Below are 21195 nucleotides of genomic sequence, written 5' to 3'. Positions count from 1 at the left end.
GAGAGGGAGAGGGAGAGGGAGAGGGAGAGGGAGAGAGGGAGAGAAGAGAAGAGAAGAGAAGAGAAGAGAAGAGAAGAGAAGAGAAGGAAGAGGGGAGAAGCAGGGATATAAGAATGAGTAGCTATGGAAACAAAAGCCCTGTGATCCATTCAAGTCTTGCACATCTGTTTCTTCTCTCCATCTTTTAAATGCTTAGAGGGCTAGCAATGAGAGACTTGAATGTACATGAATAATTACATAATGCTAGCAATGGACCTCTAAGTTCTGGATGATCCCTGTCCTTAACCTGGAATTTCCATATACGTACCCATTTTATAGTTGATACCTATAGTCATTTTGTTCCAGAACCTTGCCAGTGAGTTTTATATATATATATTTTTTGAAGTAGATGTAAAATGGCTAGGGCTTTATGGGTTAATATATGTGCTCCAAGAAAAGGAAGACTTCCACGTGCCAGGCCAGTTTGAGAAATAATGTCAGGGTTAAGCTTTATGTAATTAATGTGATGGGATCATTATTTCTCCTCCATTCTTAGAAGTGTATTGAAATGGTATTGATTCTTATGGTTGATGGTGATTTTGCCACTAATGCCACTATGCCTATTTACTGTCTTCACTATTGCCTAATTTTGGAAAGCCTATAGAGAAAATCATTTGAGATTTTGCTGCCTTTTGTGACTTGAAAAACAATTCAGCCAGCATTATTCTTGATGTTCATACTGTTCTGTAATTCTACAAGTTCTTCTTTTTAAAGATTTATTTATTATTATACATAAGTACCCTGTAGCTGTCTTCAGATCCACCAGAAGAGGGCATCAGACCTCATTATGAGTGGTTTTGAGCCACCATGTGGTTGCTGGGATTTGAACTCCGGACCTTCAGAAGAGCAGTCAGTGCTCTTACCGCTGAGCCATCTCACCAGCCCCCACTGCAAGTTCTTTTATTTAGCCATTCTATTCTACTTAGACCCTTAGATTGAGTATAGATTGTAGATTTTGTTCTATTTTGTATTTGGCTATTATTATTAATTTGTTTCTTAAGTATTGGTATATATGTTATCAAGTAGTCATGTGGAAGAATTGAAACATATGGTCCCAGTGTAGAGACTGAAAAGAAGCATTCAGGAGCTTTTATAAAAATGCAATTTCTCAATACCTTTCATCAATCCTGTAGAGTCAGGAACTCTGGGAGGTAGACTCATGTCTTGTTTACATAGATTTCCATGTGTTTATTTTTTTAGGTTTATACCGACTGCTTTAGGATATGGGATTTATAGAACATTATATATATATATATATATATATATATATATATATATGTATGTATGTATGGTTTGATTAGCTAATGCTCATCATGTTCTACGTTATAGATCATCAGCATCCAAGCTCTGTGGGTTAATGTATATACTCTGTTATTCTGTTGCATATTTTCCTTGGTTAAAAAGGTATTGAAATTGATGTCTCATTTTGCCCCAAGGAGTCCATAGTCTGTCATTCTTTGCATGTTTACCAGTAGTGGATCTCTGTATTAATAGCTATTTACTTCAGAAAGAAGCTTTTTTGATCACAGTTGAAAGATGCCCTAATCCATGCATGTAAATATAAATCATAAGTCCATTAAATACTATGATGTCCATTTAGCAAAATAATATAAATAGGTTCTCTCCTAGACCCAATTAGACACCCTGACATCTTTAATAGGGCCTGACATGAGTTTCATCTTTGGACTTGTCCTGAAATACAATTTTAAAAAGCCATTGGTTATTTCCATAACATTTGTGTCACGATTGCACTAGTGGGCATATCTTGCCAAACTGATCATTACTGTGGCTCACATGGCTCAAAGATGGGTAAGACAGAAGGTCACTTTTCTCACTCAGTAGAATGCATAGTTCTTTCTCACAATGTGAAAGTTAGTCAATAAAAATTAAGCTTACTTTCTCAATATTCTATGAATCAATTATATGGCACCTTCAACAATATGGTCTTACTATCAAGTCCTACAGCTAACCAAAATCAATGACAATAGCTCATCATGTTTGGTGGTAGTAATAGTAGTGCTGCATGATCCTATTGACCAAGAATTAGGAAAGAGGTAACATATTCATTCCTATCATTTGGATCTTTTATTTGATACCCTATGGTATCTGGGATAGCTCTCATTATGCCATCACATTAATCTTTCTTGAGTAGAAGGCAAGCTATATTAGTCTCATGTTTATATCTATTTGTATAAGTCTGGTTACTTTCTTAGAATAAAAGTCACGGTCCTAATGCCCATTGACAAAACCGTTAAGAGTTGTTTCTATGTCTTTTCTTTCTGATCATTCACATTCTCCTCAGAAACCCTTGGCTATACTAGGTGGTAGACTTTTCTCAGCTTTGGAATTTGTGAGCACCCACACTTCCTTAAGAACCTTTGCTGTCATTTAATGGATCTCTCTATAAGATCTTCCCTGACTCCAAAGCCTGCCCTGCTGCTGGATGGTGGCCCTTTCTTCTGTTCTTGTTTGTTTAATTCTTGGTAGTGATGTCTCTTCTTCTTCTTTCTTTTCTTCTTCCTCTTCTTCCTCCTTCTCCTCTTCTTTTCCTCTTTCTCCTCTTCCTTTTTATCTCCTTCTTCTACTTCTTATCTATAATCTATATATTATAATATACATCATACATAATATCTTGCTGCTTATACTGTATACACTACATTAATGATATATGTTCTGTATTTATATATGTTATACATAATATATTATAAATCACATGATAAAATCTCCAAGTAAGCATCATAACAGATGGTTATATCTGGTTCAAGAATTTTTATTTTATTGTTACTTTGTGTGTATATGATAGAGGAGAGTGTGCATGCCACAGCATGCAAGTGAAAAGTGAGAGGACAATTTTATGAAGTTGTTTCTCTCATTCAATCTTTGTGTGTGTTCCAAAGGTGACACTTGTATCATCAGGCTTCATAACAGGTGCCTGCTGATCCACCCTCCTGGCCCAAGGATGCCTTTTGTGTTTGTATCAATATTTTTTTCCTTTTATTCATTTATGTCCAAGTCAATGTTATCCATTGAAGTTACTTAGTTATTCAAAGCAGAAAGGATAATGAACTATAAATTTATGCAGGAGATAGACTTATACAAGCAGACTGGGTTAGTGTGCAGCACTCAAGATTTGGTGAGAGAAAGGCACTGTAGAAGTAAAGAAATTCATCAGAATCTGAGGTGCTTGCTTTTAAAATTCAGAGAAGAGCGTGTTGATGAACAAAGTCCTAGCTGGCTGCATTTCAGATCTTGCAGCTCACAGACATACAGTCTGGGGAGGAGCCTGGAATGTGTACTGGGAATTGGCTGATAAAATACATTCAAGTGTAAGCTAGCTCACCCTGCTCTATTAAGCTATACAGTCTACAACTCATTAGTATGCCAAGGAGCAGGAGAACATTTTCACCAGGGATAGAACATTATAACCTGCTAGAGTTTTCTTTTATACTTTGTTGGGGATATACGACATGTTTTTTACCCAATACAAAACTTTTAAAATTGTATAACTATTATAAGTTTTGTTTTATGTTTATGGGTGTTTTGTCTACATTAAGTGTATGTATGTTATATGTATGCCTGGTGACCTCAGAGTCTAGAAGAGGGTGTTAGGTTTCCTTGAACTAGAGTTACAGATGGGTGTGAACCATGATGTAGGTACTGGGAAATGAACCTAGGTCTTCTGCAAGAGCATCCAGTGCTTTTAACTGCTAAGCCATCTCTCAAGCTCTAAAATTGTTATCTTAAGAATGACTCTGGGGGATGGAGACATAGTACAGACATTTTATCCCAGAAAAACAATACTTATTTTTTTTCTTTATTTTCACCAATGCTACATCTGTTTTACAAATGTTTTAGTCAACTGCTAATAAAGCTAGTCATCATTGAAATTCTTTTTCCTGGTTTTTGGATATTCTCTACTTTATAATCTATTGTCAGTTATCAGAAAGAGATAATCTGAAGACAATGTCAGGGGAGGAGCTATAAAATGATTTAGAGAAATAGTCATGTCGTTAGACTTAGTGTCTCAAGGTAGATACTTAGAAGTAATCTTCTGGAGTTTGTAGAAACTATTAAGTTGGTTGGTAGCTTTGGTGGTTGAATAGATGATTACTGAATTTGTTGCAAATTATTTTCTGTTGAACCATATAGACACAGGCAGATTTGATTGTTGGACACTTCCTGACACAAGACAATGTCCTCATGACATCCCTAAGGATACAGCATCCAGCAGAGGCTAGTATTGGAGATTTGATCGTACCTCATGACCATTCTAGCTAGTTCTTTATAGATAACTTAGAGGCACTGAGCCCTTAACGTATTTCAATCTTTATGATTTTCCCCAGTAAAACACAAAGTCTCTTTATGGGTAATTTTGTCTCATTATAGTTTATTTTACATATATATATATGTCAAATTTATATAAGTGGATGGATGCATTTATCAACATTTGTTTATTGTGTATTATATTGTGTAAGTGTGTGTGTGTGTGTGTGTGCATCTGTGTGTGGAAATGGACATGACATAGCCTATATTTGCAGATCAGAGCTCATAAAAGTTGCCTTTCTCCTTTCTTCACGTGGCTCCCATTGCATTGAATTAAGGTTATCAAGCTTGGCGGCAACATCTTTAGCTACTGAGCCATGTCTCTGGATCCTGCAAATTAAATTTAAAGCAGAAATTATTTCTGGTTAAAAAAAAATTGGGGGGATTTCTTAGGGATGGTTCAGAGCTCATCACATCTTCAGTTTGTACAATGAAAGATACCAGTGAGATGTGCATAGTAGGTTTGTTTCCCTGCTGTCGTAAACCAAACTCCAAGGAACATTAATTGTGTTTGTATTATATATGTTGTTACATGTGGTGGGTTGTATTTCTTGATGTACAAATGTAGACTTATTCCTGTATTTTTGGGATAAAGCCTACATGGCCATGGTGAATCATCATTTTGATGTGTTCTTAGATTCTGTTCGCAAGTTTTTGTTGTGAATTTTTACATCTCTGTTCATAGGGGAGACTGATTTGTGACTTTCTTTGTTGGATCTTTGTGTGATTAAGGTATTTAAGTAATTGTGGCCTTGTTAAAAAAATAGGAAACATTCCTTTCATTTACTTTTTTGCAGAATAGTTTTAAGAAATATTGGCAGTAATTCTTCTTTGAAGGTCTAGCTGACTTCTGAGCTAAACTCATCTGGCCTTCACTATTTTTTTTTTTTGATGGTGGTGGGGCTGGTTAATAGACTTTTAATTACTGCTTCTATTTCACTAGAGGTCATGGGTCAGTTTAAGTTGCTTATCTGACCTTGATTTAACTTTGGTAAGTGGTATATATTTATCATTTCATTTTGGTTTTCCAGGTTGGTGGAAATACACACACACACACACACACACACACACACACACACACACACACACACACGTATATATTGTTAAAGTACGGCCTCATGATTCTCAGAATTTCCTTGGTGTTTCTTGTGATGCTCCCCTTTTGCCTGTAATTTTATTAATTTAGACATTTTCTCTCTGTCTTTTAGTTAATTTGGCTAAGGATTTATCAATCTTATTGATTTTTTTCAAGGAACCAACTCTTTGTTTCATTGATTCTTTGTTGTTTTTTATTTCATTGATTTTAGCCTTGAGTTTGATTACTTCTTGTTGTCCAATAATGTGTTTTATTTCTTTATGTTCTGGCTTTTAAGTGTGTTCCTAAATTACTAACATGATATCTCTCTAATCATTTCATGTAGGCACTTAGTGCTATCAACTTGCCTTTTAGAACCACCTCATTGGGTCATATAGGCTTAGGTATGTTTTGTTTTAATTTTCATTTAATTCAAATATGTTTATACTTTCTGTTGTTATTTCTGTCTTGACATTTTTTATTTAATAGTGAGTTACTCACTTGTTATGAGTTTGTAAGCTTTCTGTTGTTGAATATCAAACTTTAATTCATGGTGGACAGACAGGGTCTGGCTTTCAATTTTCCTATATCTGTTGAGACTTGCTTTGTGTCAGGTTTGGAGAAAGTTGAGTGAGAAGCTGAGAAGAAGGCCCATTCTTTTGTGTTTAGATGGAATGTTCTCTAAATATTTGTGAGGTCCATTTGATTTATGATGTTATTTAACTCTATTATTTCTCTGACGGTTTTAGTCTGAATGACCTGTCTGTTGGTATTGAAGTCACTCACTATCGCTGTGTGAGGGTTAATATGTGATTTTTGTTGTAGTAGTGTTTCATTTATAAAAGTGGGTGTCCTTATGATTAGTGCATAAATGTCTAGAATTTCAATATCCTTCTGGTAGATGTTTATTTAATGTGTATTTAGTGACCCTCCTCATCTCTTCTAATTCATTTGGGTTGAAGCCTATTTTACCCCATATGAAAATGGCCACACCTGATTGGTTCTTGAGTCCATTTGCTTGGAATATTTTTTTCTTCCTTTTACTGTGGTATTATGTCTATCCTTGATGTTAAGTTAATGCTTATTGAATGCAACAGAAGAATAGATCCTGTTTTCAAATCTAATCTGCTGGTCTGCATTTTCTTTTAATTTGAGGAATTGAGAACATTAATATTGAGAGTTATCCACAAGCCATGTTAATTGATTCCTTTTGTTTTGTTGTTATGATGTGAATTTTTCTCTGTTTTGATTTACTGGTCTTTATTAACCCTTTTTGCTTCCTTGGGTGTGGTTAACCTCTTCAGGTTGAAGTTTTTCTTGTAGGACCTTCTGTAGAGCTGGGTTGGTAGATAGATACTCCTTAAAATTGGTCTTAGTTCTCTGGACTAGAATCTATAGTCTCTTCGAGTTTATAGAAAATCTGCCCATGCCCTTCTGGGTTACAGTTTCCAATGTAACCAAAGCCAGAAGCTTTGGTTTCTTTTTGATAGTTCTGTTTCTACTTTCATGTCCCAAAATGTTTTAATTATTTCATCCCACAGTTTGCATTTTCACAGACTTCATTAATGTATTTATTTATAACCTCTTTAAGGTCCTTGAACATATTCATACTTGCTATTTTGAAGTGTCTGTCTTGTGCTTCAGGTATATTGCATTTCTCAGTGCCTACTCAAGTAGGGTTGCTGTGTCCTGGTGGAAGAATATTGTCTTGGCTGTTAATGTTGGTGTGTGTGTGTGTGTGTGTGTGTGTGTGTGTGTGTGTGTGTGTTTTACACCAATGCTTAGGCTTCTGGGAATGGAATGATAAGGTGATTTTAGTTGTTGATATTTGGTCTTGTCTCTGTTGCATGAGTGTTCTCTTCCTTGGTTTCTGTTGGCCTTTCTGGTTCTTAGGAAAGTATAGAGACCATGGGTTGTCTGATAGAGGATGCAGGCTGGTGTGTGGAAGAGAGGAATAGAGGTGGGGAATGAGAAAAGGCCAAGTGGCACTTCACAAAAAAGCTAAGGCAATCCTATCCAAAACAAGATGCCAAGTCTCCAATGAGCTAGTGGTGTGGTGGGAAAAGGGAATCCTGCAAGTAGTTTGAAATAAAGCAAAACATAATATAGAAAGATGGAGATAAAAGGTCTAAGAGGACCCTGAGTCTGAACCAAGAGTTGGAGTCTCCAGTGATGGAAGCAGGGGTACCTATAAGCAGATAGTTCCCAGGCTGAGAGTGAGAATGGAGAGATTATGATGGAGGAGAGAAAGGATAGAGTGAATCACCTACCCAAATGCCTGCCAGGTGTGGCCACTGGGAGTCCAAGGTAAAAAGTGTTTCTAGTTACCTGGCACTGACAAAAATGGACTAGAGAAGGGCGAGAAGAGTTGAGATGATCCAAAGAAAGCAGGCAAGCTGGGTCCATACTACGAATAGGTGGAATCCCCAGGAAAAGAGATTGGGTGGGAGGAGAAACAGTGTAGAGAATATAATGGAAGGCAGGAAGGAAAGTAAAAATCATCTACTTGGTATGGCTATTGAGGGTTCCAAACAGAGAGAATTTCTAGGTATTGTCCCCTGACACAAAGGGATGTAAAGAAGAGGAAAAGCTGGATCCACCTTGGAATGAGGTGAAGCCCACTAGGACTGAGGTAGGCTAGCAGGAGAGGCTCCCATGATCAGTCTGCTAAAGGGCTAGAATAAAATTCAAGCTGTGTCCTTTTATTTATTTATTTTTTGTTCACACCCTTGCAAGAATAAGTAAGTATAGTATCTAAAAGTTTTTGTTGGTGTCTCTTACCAGATTGGGGAAATTCTTCTCGTGAATAATTTGTAAGGAAAAATGGGAATTACATTTTTTTTCAAATACTTTGTTTTATCTATTAAAATAATGATATGGTTTCATATGGTTTCCCATATATCCCTTGATATTATATGCTAAGGGAAGGAGATTTTATGTCTATATCAGGTTTGCCATTTGATTGTGATTTTTTTTTTTTTTGATAAGAATTTTGTCAGGATTGTGTATCCTAAGAATAACAATTTCATAGAGTAGCACCTGTAGGTTTCCTTGTACTCTAATATTTCTTCTTTCAATGTTTAGAATAAATTCAAGTGACATCGTTTGCACTTCAGATTTTCTCAGTGATTTCTTTATTTAATCACTAACCCAATTTATTTTTCAGTTGTTCAGTTAATCTTTATTTTGCTATAAATTTTTCCTTTATTTAAGCTATTGATTTTTCCCAGAGAGTTGTTTTTTATCTCTGCCATTTATGTTTATAATGATTAGTACATTAACACTTAGTGCAATTATTATATTTTGGATTTAAATGAGTATTTCATAGTGCAATTATTGTATTTTGGACTTAAATGAGTATTTCATTTTCCCCATTTTTGTGTGGTTTCTCCTTTATCTTTCTTTCATTTTCTTTAACTTTGCATTTAAATAACATACTAGAAATCAATTTGTATTTGTGAGCATGTTTTTTCCCTTAACCCTTGATAGTCAGTCTAGAATCAATATCTATCACCTGCTAACATGATACATATAAACACTGTTTCTTATCTCAGTTGATTTGCCTTGCCTCCTTTTTAATTGAATTTTCATGTTTTCTATCTAAAACATTATAAACTCTGTAAGAGATATTGTTAATTGCCTTGCTTTGAAGAGGCATGTGTATTTTAAAATGTTGCTTTACATTAGAATTTTTTTGTATCATTTTTGAAGTGTTATTACCAGTGCCACCACTATTGTTCTTGGGTCAAAAATCAGAAAACAGTCAAAGGACCCAAAGAATATTCAGTTCTGAAAGAAAAATATCATTACTAGGGTTTATTTGTTATATATATATAATTGATATATCCATTATATGTAATTTATATATCCAATTATTTAAAATTACCCAATATATAATGTGTATATAACTTGGATCAATAGATAGATAGATAGATAGATAGATAGATAGATAGATAGATAGATAGATAGATAGATATCCAAACAAAATTCTGGAATGGAAAATGAAATAAATGCATATGGAAGGAAGAACCGTTCTTTAATCTGTATAAAATCATGCCTTACACAGATGTGCGAACACACACCTGTAGTCACATGTTTTAAATTCTGTTTTGAGGAATAATTTTCTTACAACTGTTTCCTGCTGAAGTGGCTGATGAAATTTCATCAGCATGTTTGAGATAGAAGTGACAATGTAGAAATAAAAGAAAGGTGTCTATTGGTATATAAATTTCATTGCTAAAAGTGAATATAGGGAAATTTTAAAATTGGCTACTTGTTTCTAACTATAAAAAAATCAAAATAGTGAAGGTTATATACATGCAACTACCATTGAAAAGAAAAATAGACTTATCATTTCAGGGTGAAAGAGGATTCCTGCAGTAGAACATGGAATGTTGAAGGCACAAACCTTGAGGTTACATATATAACTATATTTTTTGTTTGTTTGTTTGTTTGTTTTTTGAGACAGGGTTTCTCTGTTTAGTCCTGGCTTTCCTGGAACTCACTCTGTAGACCAGAAATCCACATCCCTCTGCCTCCCAAGTGCTGGGATTAAAGGCATGTACCACCACTGTCTGGCTTGTATGACTATCTTTTTAAAAAGTCATAACTTTAATCAAAGTTTACATAAATAAATTTATATAAAACATTCATTGAAGACATCCATTTGAATAGGGAACTATAATAGGTAAAATGAATGTCCTCATTTTAGGCATAAAGGGAATGTAAGAATTTTTGATGAATAAAATATTGTCCTATCTCACAGGTTTTTAATTTAAATTACTTGGATAATATCTATGTATTTTCTAATGAGTACCCAAAGGGTCCTCATTTGAAAACAACTTTCCATTTTTAAGAGAAAATTGCTTTGAGGATACGTGCAATATAGCAGAGGGAAGAGCTACCTAAAATGCCTTATTTTTGAAAAAGAGAAATAGTCACAGAAGAATGATAAGAGGAAATCTCAACACTTGAGGGGGGGCGTCTATGTACTTTTGTCATCTTAAAACATCTGGGCGTATAAACTATAACAGATGTCCTAAAGTGTTGAATGCTTATGTGATGTCACAGTGATACTAATTCCAAAATTTGAAAATAACAGAAAACTCAAACAATATATGTCATTGGAATCAATGTGAAGCTATTTTTTTGTTCTTAGTGAATTCAGTAGAACAATATATATTAAGAGACTGTTAGATCTCAGTGAATGGGATTTCTCAAGAAATAAAAGATTTTTTCAATTTTTTGTTTATGTAAATATATCCTATTAATATATTAAAATGAGAATAAAATCTTCCTTCAGAAAATGGCAGAACAAATGAAAAACAAACAAACAGTTGATCAGTCACCATCCATTACTAAATGGATTTAATAAATAATACTCATTAAAAGAAATCCCTCATTAGAATTAGTGGAAATCTTATTGTTTAAAATGTTTCATTAAATCTAATATAGATACAAAGAATTGCTTTTAAAATATTTGATGGATATCATTAGTAAGAAAGTGAATAACTGAATGTATTTTCTTAGACTAAAACTGAATGTATTTCTATATATTCCTAATATAATATGATTTACATAGTGGAAACTAAAAGCCAACATCATGTTTAATGATAGAAAATTAGAAAACCAAAACAATTTTTATTAAAGTTTGGAATTAGGCAAGAATATCTCTCAAATATCTCTTTGTACATTGGCTTGTAGGAGCAGTTAAACAAGAAAACCCAAATTACAAATACAAAGAAACTGAAGAGATTTCTTATACATAGTTCATGTGAATATACATTAGAAACTCCTCCCCCAAAATAAATAAAATATTATTAAAAACAACAACAAAGAATCAACAAGTTTGCTAATTTTAAAAATTAATACATTCTGCGGGTGTGGTGGGGATAGGTGGATAGATAACAGGGATAGGAGGGAGAGTACCCTCTCAGAGGCAATGGGGATTGGGGATGGAGGAGGGTGGACTGAGAAGAGGGGCACATTTGGAATGTAAATAAATAAAACAATTAGGAAATTTTTTAAAAAATAGAAAAAATAACTTTATTCAAATTAGTTTTTCATGTAAATTATAACCAGATTTTTATATATGCATAATATGCATATATATGGTGAAATTGTTTAGTATGCGTAGCAAACAAAAGTAAAAGAATAGAAAAATATATAATCATTATATATCTTTACATTTTAGTAAAGAAAAAGTCTTCAGCTCTTTTGCATAGCAAGTTTTTATATTTAAGATGAAATATTCTACCTTGAGTTTTTTCCACACACTGGAAGCTAATACTTACAAACCTTGTGGCTCATCTTGTAGAATGTGTATGAAAGTGTGGTTCAAGTACTGCAACAGTTGCCCTCCAAAAACAGTGTTGGGTTCTCTTGGTTTGTATCCTTGGAGGTAGTTCCTTGCTTGTGTGTCTTACATAGGGCCCTAGCTTAGGGCCTTGAGTTCTCACTTCCCTTTTCACAGCATGTCTCACGGCGGAGAGAGATTAGTCTATGTGCCTGTATATCTTATATAATATCTGTGTTACCTGATTATTTTCTAAGAGCCCTACAATTTCACAATTTTCTCAGTGTACGATTTTTTGGAAGCTTACGTGTATGTTAAATACCTGTAGTTTGAAATTTTGTCAGCCATTCTCCATAGTTCCAATTGCCTTTACTAATAACAAGAATTGGCCATAACCAAGTTCTGTTTGTGCTTCTTGTATACTCCTAAGTGTGGGTCCGTGCACCAAAGTGTAGTCAACCTACCGTGGACCAGAGCCACCATATCAATTAAAGAAAACTGAGTCTCCTTCCCCCAGAAGCCATTGATTCTCCTTAGCTAGGGACTGGTTCATCAGTGTGGCAATCTTTCCATGTCCAGAAAGCACTGATTTGCTCCAGTTCTCTCTGACCTCTGGCTCCTTTACTCAGTCTTTCCACCTCTTCTGCAATGTTCCCTGAGCTTTGGGGAAAGAGGATGTAATACAGATGTTCTACTGTGTCTGAGTACTCCAATGACTGCTATTCTCTGCCTTTTGACCAGTTATTAGTTTCTTCATTAGCCAGTGTCACCTAAACAAAGAAACATCTCCAATGAGGTCTGAGAGCTACACTATGGCCAAAGTCTGAATTTAGGGGGAAGTCTGAGACTTGTTCATTTAGCAGAATAATAGTAATAGGCTTATCCCTGAAGCTTATGATCTCTCCAACACTGGGTTCTTGCCTAGATTTATATTACTAAACAAGCATATCCTCCAGCATTGGGAATTTTTTAATCCATTCAGAATGTAGTTGGTTACTCCTATAATATTTGAACCACTATAGTATAAGCCTATCCTGTCAGCCCAGGCATTTTTTTTTTTTTTTTTTTTTTTGCCCATACGTTTAATACCTTGGGTCAAATGTTAATGATTCTTTCCCTCCAAAGAGGCCTACATACCACTTTCAAGTACTATGATATCCAGCCATCAGAGAGGATGCCTCCATGTCAATACCAACTTTATTTTTCCATATCCTATGAACAAAGTGGTGTTTTCAGCAATAGGATTGTACCATGAAGTTCTGGTTAGCAACCAAGAGCAGTTACAAGACTTCGTATTGTTATGAGTGTCTCTGACATCCCTGGCCAAAAGCTTAGAAATTCCTCATACTCCACACTGGACTTTATTTTTTAGCAAGTTATTACCTCCTGGGTAAGGAAACTCCACTTTTCTCTACCATCTATTTGTCTGTCTGTCTGTCTGTCTGTCTTTCCTTCTATCTATAATCTATTTATCTATCAATCATCTATTTATCATCTATTGCTTCTCATACAGTCAGTTTCATCTTCAGTCATCCTCAGTGTTAGTTATCCTTTCCCCTAAAGTGGTTCTCTGCCCTCCCCATCCTTCCTTCTCCCCACTTAAACCTCCCTCTCCATTATGCCCCTTTCTTCCTTCTATCACCTAAGTTCTACTATTCCCTCTCCCCTAAGATATCCAAAGCCCTTCAACCCATGGTCCTTTTGCAGTTCCATGCTTTCTACAGTAGGTACTCTGTAGGAGGAACAGAAAGGCCCCATGCCAGGACAGTGTTGCTTCCGTACAAAGTTGGTAAACAGGGAATGGGGTGGTATAGCCACCTAGGCAACTTCCACATGAGGGCCAAACTGAAGCCTGCCTGAGAGCCTAGAGATTGGTGATGCAGACAATGGCTGCCAATCTGAAAATGCCACTTGGAGGACACTTGCTTAGGATCAAACCAATAGATTGCAGGTGGAGGGTATAAAGGGTACCCCCTGAGAATTAATACAGGAGCTTGTTTGCTTCATTCTCACCTGCTCCAAGAGTCTGAGCACCTTCTCACCCACTGCTACCAAGGGGGATGCTTGGCAGGGTGAAGTACTCAGGCAACAGTACTCCAAGTTAAAAACACAAACCACATGAATGAGAACATGTAACATTTGACTTTCTGGGTCTGGCTAGGTCACTTAGTACCTTTTCTGTTGCCATTTACCTGTACATTTTATCTTTCTATAGAGCTGAATAGAATTACATTTTGTATAGGAAGCAGGTTTTTTACTATTTTTCATCACTTAAGGGATATCAAGGTTATTTTCATGCCCCAGCTATTGTGAATAGATCAGCTATGAACGTGCTTAAGCCTGTGTCTCTGTAATTGGAAATGCAAACATATGGGTATATGCCAGTAATGATATAGTTTGGTCATACACGTTTCAAGTTTTTTAGGAACGGCCACACTTGTTCATGGTGACTCTACTCATTTGTGCCTTCACCCTTTTTGAGCTATCTATAAATTTAATCTTTTTAAGTCAATGAATTAGCAATGTAAAATCCCTATCCTCTGTTTTATTTAATGGTCATTGAGTATTTGTCTTCCTGGTAGGTGTTTTTGGTCATCGTCTGGAATTTTGAACTCTACATGATCCCTCTGGCATTGTTGCTACTCTTTCTGTACAACTTCCTCAGACCCATGAAAGGGAAAGCCAGCAGCACCCAGGACAGCCAGGTAAGCAAAGATCCACAGAGTTCCTCCAGTGTCCCGGTGAGGAATAGGACAGCATCAATGCATTAGTACCATGACTAAACCATGCTCCAGTCTACCCTTTGAATCCTGAAGAATGAGATACAAATCATTTTGCAGAACATGTGTTTTATTACACATATTCTGGATCTTTCTTTTTATGATGTCTTATATTCCCAAATTTCAGTTCATGTTCTCAATAAAATAGGGACCCTCTGGATATTGACTGTCATTTCCTCCCTAGAAATCTGTGCAGCTATCTGATTTCTGATAGGGTTCCTGGAAATCCCCCTAAACACTAGAGGAAAATCTTTGGCGATTTCCTTGGGCATACTGTAAAACTCTCTGGAAAACTGGGTTAGGCTATTCTTCACTTTGAGGCTTCTCTAGGGATTACCAACTTCCAGGATGCTCAGCAAGTGGCTAAGAATAGCCCCACCCTCTATTCCCAGATGCCATAATGTTTCCTGTTAGCCATTGAATTCCTTTATGTGAAAAGGTACACATCCCCTCTGAAGGAAATCCCTTGGTGTCTATTTCTCCAGCCCTCCTGACACCCTTTATCCATCCCGGCTCAGGACAAATTTTTCTGTTTTAAATGAACAGGGACTTGAATTTGACAATTTGCTTTAGGATCCGACTTTCCCATTTCTGATTTAAGAAACAGGTTTTAAAATCAAAGCTCTAAAATTTCTGTGTCTGATAAATTTCTTTCTAAAACCATCATATACACATGAGTTTTTCCTTATTTCAAATGCAAACTATTGTCATATATATTTTTATATTATCATATTTAAAAGTATTGTTAAAAAGAATAGAATTTGAAGGACATTTCTGGATTCATTTAGGATGGAGAAAAAGTAGAAAATGATCACATGGCAGAGGTAGACCCTCAAGAAATTCCAAAGTTCTAAAGTTCTCTTGTATTTGACTTTGATTTTATAACTATTACCTAATGGTGTACTCATGGACACGTATCAATAAGGTAGGAGAACTGACTAAGAAAAAATGGATTATAGTTTATATGTATAGACTAGATCTTATATGCATATAAATTAGGGCAGCATCTCTAGTAGGGACGAATCTGTAATAGTAAATGTTGTCAACTTACAGTGTTGCAGTGCTTAGCCAGGTTTTATTATGCTACCATGTGCATGAGATCCTTTTTATCCTATGGATTTGTATGTATACATATGTGTTTACAGATGTTCATAAATTTCTTGTTATGGGTAGGAATACAAATTTACATTGTTAAGAACATTTTATTTAAAAAACATATTCAAACCCATAACTACGAATGAGGCAAGAACTTCCATTTTCATTTTATCAAGGGTAGTACAGTGAAAGTTTAGAGCCATGGAGTGATGGCCCAAAGTCACAGGGACAAACTACAGAAATCATGTCTCAAGATGATGACAGAGATCAAACTCTCCCTACTGTAATGGTGTTTAACTCTCACTCCCCTGTACGCCACCAACTTTTCTTCACTGCATGCTTATCTATCTGTTGGCTTTTATGAGTCATGCATGGTGCCATTAGTGGTTAAGCTAAGCCCTTATACAGTCAGTAAGTGTCTTACAGACTGATAGCTGAAGCTAGTGAGGCTTATCAGAGATGAGGAAGCACCAGCCTGAGAGAAGGTGCTTTATGACTGCTCGGAGGTTTGTTGGAATAGAGTAGAGTACTCTGGTCACTTTATAGTCCCTTTTTTAAAACAGTTATAATGCAGAGAATTGCTTGAAACTGGTAGAGCTATAGTAAATAGGAAGTCTGATCTTTACATGATTAAGCAGAAAAGTAAGTCTTCAAGTTGAAAAAGTCCCTAATTCTCTATACTGATTGTTCTTCCCCTACTCCTGAACCCGTTTGATTGTAGCAACTGATGATTTTGTTGTTGTTGGTGGTGGTGGTGGTGTTTTGATTTGTGTGTGTGTGTGTGTGTGTGTGTGTGTTTCTCACTTTATATCCCTGAGTGCCTTGGTGCTGGCGGTGCAGAGTCCAGTCTTAAATTCACTGAGACCCTTCTACCTCTGTCTCCAGAGTACAGGGAGTAAAGGCATATGGCCTTATATTTGACTGATGTTCACCTTTAGACATTGCAATTACATGATGTAAAATATCCCTATTATGCAAAAAGGACATCTAAACTGCACTAACCGAACCCAGTCACAAGATGGCTGCAGTCCAGTCCCTGTTCTAAAGTCAGTCTTTGGTTTCCTTCCCTTCTCTGTTCCTGCAACCCCAAGGGAGAAAATGTAGCATTCTTAAGAAGATTATATTTAGACAAATACATTTACTATTGTAGACTGTTTCAGTAATGGCTGCAAAGGGAAAAGAATGGTCCTTATAACAATAAGTATTGTCAGATTTAACATAGCAATTGGTTTATCAACCAGACAAGAACAAAACTGTTTACAGAAAAGATGAGTTGGGTATACATTTTAAAGGTAGATACTGTCAAAGTATACTTGCACAATAGATTTATTTATACCTAATGATTTCAAGTAGATGATACATATCGTTTATAACCTTGCCACAGTGTCTCTGAACTTTTAAAGTGTGAGTTTTTACAAAAGGATAATGAGTTACAGCTCTATAAGAAAATTTAAAAATACCTGTTTCATTTGCATTGGGCAATCCCAGTTGATTGTCAAACTTAATTAACAAGTTATGGGATTTTCTTTCAGGAGAGCACAGACATAGAGGAGGAAGAGAAAGAGGAAGAGAAGGTAAGTGGTGTATTATGTCAGACCCTTAGTAGGAACAAATGTTGGCCACAATGTATTTTTCCAGGTTGTATCTGTTTAGACTTTTTGGTATTATATAATATTATAGAAATATTATGATTTAAAAAGAATCAACCTCTTGATTATTTAAAATGAAATGGGTATAATATCTACTTTTCTCTGATGGATATCATAGTAGTAACAACTACCCTTCATATTTCACTATGATTATTTTTAGTGATAATGATAATATATGTTCGTTGTTCTGGTGGATACTGAGGTATTTCGTCTTTTCTAAGACTGTTAAAAAGGAGAAGGAAAGAGGGTGAAGGTAAAACAGGAGCAAATCACTGAACTTTTCCAAGAGTCAGAACGCAAACCAAGATGATCCTTTCTCTGTTGCTGAGAAGAAAAGTCAAGAGCAAATGAAGGGAAGTGGCTGCTCCTTAGGTCCACATCCCCTCTACAGGGCGGTCACCCACTTCAGAGCCTGTCACTTCCCCAGCTGTTGCTGGCAGCATTCTCTGCTATATGTCTGTGTACATCTGTCCTTTTCCTTCTCCTGGGACAATCTCTCAAATCTGCTGCTTCTGTTGTCATTACATTTCCAGGCAAACCTTCTGGAACAAAATGAAAAAAAAAAATCAAAAACATGAAGTACAGAATGAGAGGCTTTGAGCTTAATAGACCCTTAAAACCTGGGTGTGTGGGGGCCACGGTGGTGGCAGGGAGACTTGTGGGAGAAGAAAGGGCAGAAAGGAGGACCTGCAGAGCAAGTGTGCAATAGGAATGCCTGCAGAACAGACATTAATTCAGAGATTGGTTCTGTGACACCAGAGCCTTGCAGTTAATTGAGGAGACCAGATGGTTTTGCCCATTTGAAGCAAATGAGTGTGTTACAGAGTGAATCTTATCTGTTGTCTGAAGGCGATCATTATTAAAGACACAATAGAATAAACCACAGTATATTTTTAAAAATTGTTTCTTTCCATAATAGAAGTGATAGCTAATATAAACTTGGTTTTTAATAATTATTAACTGAATCAAGTGGCTTCTGAGTGATCAAACCATGACATCTTAAGCGAAGACCAAGCTCACTCAGCACATGGAGGGTTGTTTTGCCAGAAACTTACAAGTGCTTATTTTAAACCCATCAGAGGCCACTTATAAGATTTCTCACAACCAGCTGTAAGTTGGGAGTTCCCATAGCCTATCCCTGGGGCTTAGTAAATTTCTAGAATTGCTCACAAAACTCAGGAGAATACTTGCATCCCCTCATTGGCTTATGATAAATAATTCAACTTGGGAACAATCAAATAGAAGAGATGGAGAAGGACACGTGTGTGGGAGCTTCCACACTCCCTGCAGGCCCAGGAAATCTTTTACATTTGTCTGTACAGAAGGCTTCTGACATTGGTTGGTGCTTCTAGTAATGTGTGTAATGGATGCTTCTCTATGAATACAAGATTGATTAGGTGAGCTGGTGACTGTTGGCGATAGTGGATTCTGTCTCTATGGTTGGAGGGTCAGGAGCTTGGGTCGGGGTTCCGCAGATTTCAGTCCTATCATCAGATGCCTGGTTCCTGGGCTGTGATGCTCCCTCAATCAGGGGCTTTTCAGAAGATCCTACCCTCACTTAATCTTGACTGTGAAGGAAAGCGCCTTGTTCTGCACAGCAACAGGTTCTCCTCCCACCTCTCTAGATCCAGACCTGTTTCAGGAACTAAAGAGAAATCTAACAGAACACACGCCTGCCACTCTTATCACTTAGCAAAGCTCAAGAGCTTTAAGAGTTCTGGCCAACAGCCAGGACCCAAGGCAAAAGATGTATTTCTTATTATATCACAATATCACACTAGGCAAAAATTAAAGTTTTTTTTTTTTTTTAAAAAAAAACAGAGCTTAAAAGTGAGGCAGATTTTGTTTTATCTAAATCTGTTAAATGTGTCACCCATGAAATAGGAGCACATTTACCCTCCAGGGACAGTTGTGATAGAATATCTTTAGCATATCCCATTTTAAAAAGCTTCCAACAGGAGGGAATGGACCATTTCATGGTGGCTTATAAGTGCAATCCCAGGGCTTGTAAGGCTGAGGCAGGAGGATTGCTGTCAATTGAGAACAGGCTGAGGTACAGGTTGAGATACTATATCAAACAATCATACAGAAAACACAAAAACACTGGATGTGAAGTATTTTGTGAACTCTCACTGGGTAGATGTAAAGACATGGCTTCTCACCTGTGATAGGGCACCAAGGCACGGCGGGAACAAATTCACCATGGTCAGACCTGTGACCCCAGTGGGTTTATGGGGATTATTGTAGAACATGGGTGAGGGCTTACATATAGGAGCATGTGTTATCTCAAACCAGCTGCACTCCTGAAAACTTTTTCCCCACACATAAATGACAACTTCCCCAATGCTGCATAGGTGAACAAATTTCTACAACGACCCCACGGCTAACCTTCCACGGCCCATATACTCAAGTATCTCCAGAGTATGTAGAGGCTGTGTGAAACTAGACCAGAATCACACCCAGCTGACTAGGGGGCATGGAAAGGCATGGCTTAAATCTCAAGTGGTGACTCCCAAGTGAACCTCAAGTGGTCTGGTGACTCTGAAGTACCTACTTGTGTCAGTGAATGTCAGCAGTTAACAGGCCTGATCTTAAGGATCTCAAGCAAGTAGCCACAGCTACACTGATAAAGATAGCAGCTCTCATGTGTTCTCCAACAGGCTATCAGGCAGCAAAGTCCAATCTAGAGTCTATCCCTGAACATAATCTCCTCAAGAGCTGCCTCGGGGTTCTAGAGATGGAATCATATGTATTTCAACTAGTTCTGGTCAAGAATGACTACAGAAAGCATCTAAAAGGGCCATCCACAGAAATGGACCAGAACTTAGTGCGGAGCTCCAGACAAAAGTGTTATCAACATGTCTTGTGTGGAGAGGGTTGGCAATGGGGCTATCCTTACCTTAGGTTATATTCAGTTCTGAGATATTTCTATGAAGGCATTTCAGCATATTTGTTTCATAGTTTGGTTATAACCATTGCATTTTGTTTCCTTGGTTTTATATTTTTAAATAACTTTCTAAAGAAAAAAATCCCAAATGAGAAAAAGAAAGCTATCTTTATTCTCTCTGATAAACACACCTTTCTGTTGCTAGGGAGCCTGGCATACTTTTAGTCTCTGCCCATATCATGCCGCTCTTCTTTCTTGTCTTAGGGTTTCTATGGCTACCATAAAACACCATGATAAAAAGCAACCTGGGGAGGAAAGGGTTTGATTTATTCCACCTTACTCTTTCACAACATGGTACATCACTGAGAAATATCAGGGCATGAACTCAAGTAGAACAGGAACATGGAGGCAGGGGATGCAGAGGCCACGGAGGGATGCTGCTTACTGGTTTGTTCCTCAGGGCTTCCCCAGCCTGCTTCTTATAGCACCTAGGACTACTAGCCCAGGGCTAGTAGAATCACACTTGGTGAAATGGGCCCTCCCACATCCATTATCAATCAAGAAAATGTCCCATAACCTTGTCCACAGGCCAGTTTGTTCAGAACGTTTTCTTAACTGAGGTTTCTTTTTCCTAAATGAGTCTTGCTTGTGTCAAGTTGTCATAAAACTAGCCAGGACTCTTCTCTTGGGAATTTGCTAAACTAAAACTAGATTTGTTAAACTTCAAGTGCAGCACTAAGACTTCTTAAGGGCACATCCCATGTGTGTTTCAATGCATCATTTGCTCTCTGTGGACAGGTCCCCAGCACCATAATGTGTTTGTCTGAGACCTGGCCAGGCAACAACAGGGTAACTCCCTACCACAGGGTATTGTTGAATGATCCTCTTTACAGAGTCCCGTGGTTTCTGCTGTATGTTAGACATGACAGCACATGCTTCTGGGATCTGTAAAACAGCCGATTCAAGAGGAGCCATTTACAAATGATAACTATAGAGTTATCCCCTACAAAAGCAGAGGGAAGAGAAGCTACTCCATGCCACCCATCTATCCT

General features: G+C 36.9%; 1 protein-coding gene across 5 annotated transcripts in view; it reads left to right on the top strand.

Moving 5' to 3' along the window:
• Positions 1 to 21195, top strand: part of Mctp2 (multiple C2 and transmembrane domain containing 2) — a 236585-nt gene that overhangs the window by 176032 nt on the left and 39358 nt on the right. For all 5 annotated transcript variants that reach the window (XM_031386980.1, XM_031386978.1, XM_031386979.1 and 2 more), the window contains 2 exons: positions 14315 to 14437; positions 17140 to 17181. In XM_031386980.1, coding sequence (XP_031242840.1) covers positions 14315 to 14437; positions 17140 to 17181 — 165 coding nt within the window. The remainder of the gene's footprint in view (positions 1 to 14314; positions 14438 to 17139; positions 17182 to 21195) is intronic.

This window comes from Mastomys coucha, unplaced genomic scaffold, assembly GCF_008632895.1.
Source record: "Mastomys coucha isolate ucsf_1 unplaced genomic scaffold, UCSF_Mcou_1 pScaffold21, whole genome shotgun sequence".
In the NCBI taxonomy this organism is placed as follows: domain Eukaryota; kingdom Metazoa; phylum Chordata; class Mammalia; order Rodentia; family Muridae; genus Mastomys; species Mastomys coucha.
Note: the sequence above shows the minus strand (reverse complement) of the source record. Positions and strands in the feature narration are given on the sequence as shown.